This window comes from Octopus bimaculoides, chromosome 27, assembly GCF_001194135.2.
Source record: "Octopus bimaculoides isolate UCB-OBI-ISO-001 chromosome 27, ASM119413v2, whole genome shotgun sequence".
Taxonomy (NCBI): domain Eukaryota; kingdom Metazoa; phylum Mollusca; class Cephalopoda; order Octopoda; family Octopodidae; genus Octopus; species Octopus bimaculoides.
Genome location: NC_069007.1, coordinates 14,210,536 through 14,214,455, shown reverse-complemented (window position 1 = coordinate 14,214,455; position 3,920 = coordinate 14,210,536). Strand labels below are relative to the sequence as shown.

Here is a 3,920-nt window from a genome sequence, read left to right as displayed (position 1 = left end):
ACTCTTCCTTGGCGAAAGCCTCGAGAGCTGGGTCAGCTATGAATAGAGGAAAAGTTTTTCTGGTCATTCTCAGTTTCTGATCATCGTGACCAAGGAGGAGCTCATTGAGGACCTACGTCTTGTGCATGTCCACAGTGAAGGGTAGCGTTACAATGCCTCATCCCACAGGAGACATTCAGGAAGCTTGTGGACATGTGCAAGAATTGTCTAGAAGCAGTCATAAAAAACAAAGGCTATGCTATTGATTATTAAAGATATTGGGTATGAATAATTTTAAACATGGCATTTTTGAAAATCCATGAATAAAATTCTCTTGAAATGAAGAATTTCTTGAATAGTGTATTGTTGTTATTCTTTCATTTGTCGGTCACGTATAACTCGTGAACAAACTTGACAAAATGCATTCATTTCATCACAAAAAATTAACAAGGGTAGGAAGCGAATCCAGCTGTAGAAACTCTGCCAAATTTAGATTGGAGCCTGGTGTTGCCATCCGGTTGCACCAGTCCTCAGTCAAGTCGTCCAACCCATGCTAGCATGGAAAGCGGACGTTAAACGATGATGAATAATTTTGAGGACGACTATACATGGTAATGCATGAATAATTCAAACATTTGACTGTAATCTGAATGCTAAAGGATTAAGACTTGTTTTCAAATTTCTCAGTGCCTTTGACAAATCTAAAACATAATCTTTGTATTTTAATCATGTTATTCATTGCTTATTAAGTTATTTTTATTTCCATTTCTGTTTAACAGGAATTTGGTCCTCAAAATGCCAAAAGTTCGACTATTTCCTGATGACTCTGACAATGAGCTGGATGCTGACCGTATCAAGGACCTGATTGGTGACTGCGAATACCACTTAGCCCTCAGCTTCATGTCCAAGGGTGACCACGAGGAAGCTATCAAGCGCTTTGAGTCCTTGTCAAACCCTTGGGCATCTTACCATACAGCACAGGTATGTTGGTTCTGATAGTGGTGGCGGCACTGCTTGTTTAGCCACGGGTCAAACTTGGCCAGGCAAACATTGGATCTAAAGTATTCCAACTATGACCATTCCAACTTTTGTTTCAATAGCTTTCTTAGTTTAACCCTTTAGCGAGATCGTTGCCAGTGCCCCTGGACTGGCTCTTGTGCGGGTGGCACGTAAAATACACCATTTTGAGCGTGGCCGTTGCCAGTACCGCCTGACTGGCCTTCGTGAGGGTGACACGTAAAAGCACCCACTACACTCTCGGAGTGGTTGGCGTTAGGAAGGGCATCCAGCTGTAGAAACTCTGCCAAATTAGATTGGAGCCTGGTGTAGCCATCCGGTTTCACCAGTCCTCAGTCAAATCGTCCAACCCATGCTAGCATGGAAAGCGGATGTTAAATGATGATGATGATGATGATGTCTGGCCCAAATATTCTACCTGTTTTATGTTCAAACTGACCAGCTCCAACCACTCATACCTACCCTACAATGTCATTCTAAAAATAATCCTGTTATCGAAATCTTGAAGCTACAAGATAATGTACGATTAACTCAAAACAAGGAATAAATAAGCGTTACATTTGATAACGATAACAATGCTAAAGGGTTAAGACGACAGGTTTGATTTTAGGGAGATTTGGCTGCTATTTCTAGCAAAATTCCACAGCTACAAGATAATGCAGGATTAACACTAGAAGGACCAAGTGTATTAATTGATATTTTCACCCCTTTTAACTTTCTTTCCCTTTAACTCTCTCTTTCTCTCTCTCTCTCTCTCTCTCTCTCTTCCTTCACTCTCTCTGCCCTTTCTTTCACTCTCGCTCTCTCCCTCTGTACAGGTTTACCGCAAGTTGGCATTGAACGAACAAAACACCACGAAGCAAGACGATGTGTCGCAGGATAACCATCAAAGCCGCTACATTGCCTTACTGACAAAGGCCAAAGAAGCCCTATACATCACTCTGGATCGATTAAAAGGCAACAAATCCCACGTGAGTCCCCTTTTCCATTGTCGACACTTGTTAACATGTTTTATTGTATCTTTTTTGTTTTGTCTGTTTACAGCAAAGCTGGAGCATAATTTTAAAGTGTTTTATTTTTATCAACATCGGTGTGGTTAAGCAGTTTGCTTCATAGCCACATGGTTCTACATTCTGTCCCACTGCATGGCACCATGGGCAAAGAAAGAAGCCTACCGTGTTTTTTTTTTAAATTTAGCAAGCTGGCCATTATATAGAAGTACATCCTTCCTTCAGAAATGATCTTTCATCAATATACTAAGTTTTTCATTAAACATCTAGAATTTAAGGGGCATATTTTATTTGTAGTACAATTACAGAGAACTAATTGCCTGTTCCTTCCTATTCTATTATCTATTATGTTGTAGTTCCTACTATTTTTCTCTGCTGCTCTCGTTTCTATCGATCTGCTATCTATCCATAGGTGTTTGTCCCCTACCACCGCCTTGTCAACCGGAATTGGTTTGCTGAAGTCCCTGTAACTTTACAGTTCAGTAATCCTTGGACCTATCAAGCTGATGGATCAGCCTCCAAGTCCTTTCAGTTTGTATCACTTGGGCCGATCAATCAGCCTGGATGTCCCAAGAGGGTTAAAAGAGAAATCTGAACACTAAAGGGGTTAAATAACATAAGTGCTATAAATGTGTTACATTTCTTTATAATTAAAGAATATGCAGTGTGACAGCTCTAGATGGCAGCACTGGTAAATTTCAGTAACAGGCCGTGGTGGTTAACATGTTAAAATAGCAATGTGTATATGTTTTACACAAATTGTTTTATTTTTTAAATTTTCTAATTGATTAATTTTAATCATTTAAAAAAATTTTTTAATTTTCCATTTAATTTTAATTAGTCAAAGAAGTGATTTTAAATTCTCAAGCGCAGAATAATGCTAATAATATAGCCTGAACAGGATAAACTACCCCTATTTTGCAGAGAAAAGTGTAGGTGGCGATTGAGAATTTAAAATCACTTCTTTGACTTTCTAAAGACATCTCAATGCTTCTAAAAACAAACTTTGTTTGTTTATTTACGTTTGTCGTAATTTGAATTTAATTTTAATTATTTTTTAAGGCTAATTTTCTAACTTATATATTTTCAAATCTTCCCTGCAGCAATTAAATCTGGTAATTTACGAGGAAATAGATGACATTGAATTTCTTCTGACTCGCCTTGCTATCAACAATGGTAAATATATCTTTTTTTCTCATGTACCTGTATTGTTTAATTCTATGTCTTCCTTGGTTGAACATGCTTATCATAAAATGCATTCCATCTGTGATCATCCCTTTTATTCACCCCCCACAGCTACCCTTGATGTCTTGGTCTCCATTCTAATGCCCCCATACTCTTTCAACTCTTTTGCTTTAAAGTTATCCTTCCAGCTAGAATCATACTAAATTATATTCCAAACATCAATTTAATAAAGAGAAAGTTAATTTACTAAATTCTTTGTTATTTCAGGCCCATTTCCTTTAATTGATGATGCTTCCAGTACAGAATCGTTCTGCTCTGCCAACATGAATGTTTCTACAGGTATTCCAGCCTTTGACTCACCCCCTCACGACAGCCACATTCGTTCGTCCAGTCCAATTCAGTGTCGAGACAGCTCCCTGAATGATTCTGAAAGAAAGAAGTCTCCCTCGAATAAGAAACAAACATCCAAATCCCATCGTAATTCTTCAGAAGTAAGTTCTTATTTCATTTGTTTAGGTAGACGTTTTGTCAAATCCAAAGGATGGAAACCAGTCTTTCACTGCTCTCCTTGGGCCATTACATTTGGGCTCAAGCTGTGCCTGTGTGGTTAAAAATCTTTATTCTCAACCACATGGTTTCAGATTCAGTGAAACTTTGGGCAAATGCCTTGTACTATAGCCATGGGACAATGAAAGCCAAGTAAGTGAATTTGGTAAATGAAAACTGAAA

At 38.3% G+C, this 3,920-nt stretch overlaps 1 protein-coding gene across 1 annotated transcript in view; it reads left to right on the top strand.

Moving 5' to 3' along the window:
• Window positions 1–738: 738 nt before the first annotated feature.
• The window catches only part of LOC106877417 (E3 SUMO-protein ligase RanBP2-like), an 11,586-nt gene continuing 8,404 nt past the window's right edge, over window positions 739–3,920 (top strand). Inside the window, exons 1-4 of the mRNA XM_052977142.1 lie at window positions 739–960; window positions 1,815–1,967; window positions 3,110–3,182; window positions 3,459–3,682. Coding sequence (XP_052833102.1) covers window positions 775–960; window positions 1,815–1,967; window positions 3,110–3,182; window positions 3,459–3,682 — 636 coding nt within the window. The 5' untranslated portion in view covers window positions 739–774. The remainder of the gene's footprint in view (window positions 961–1,814; window positions 1,968–3,109; window positions 3,183–3,458; window positions 3,683–3,920) is intronic.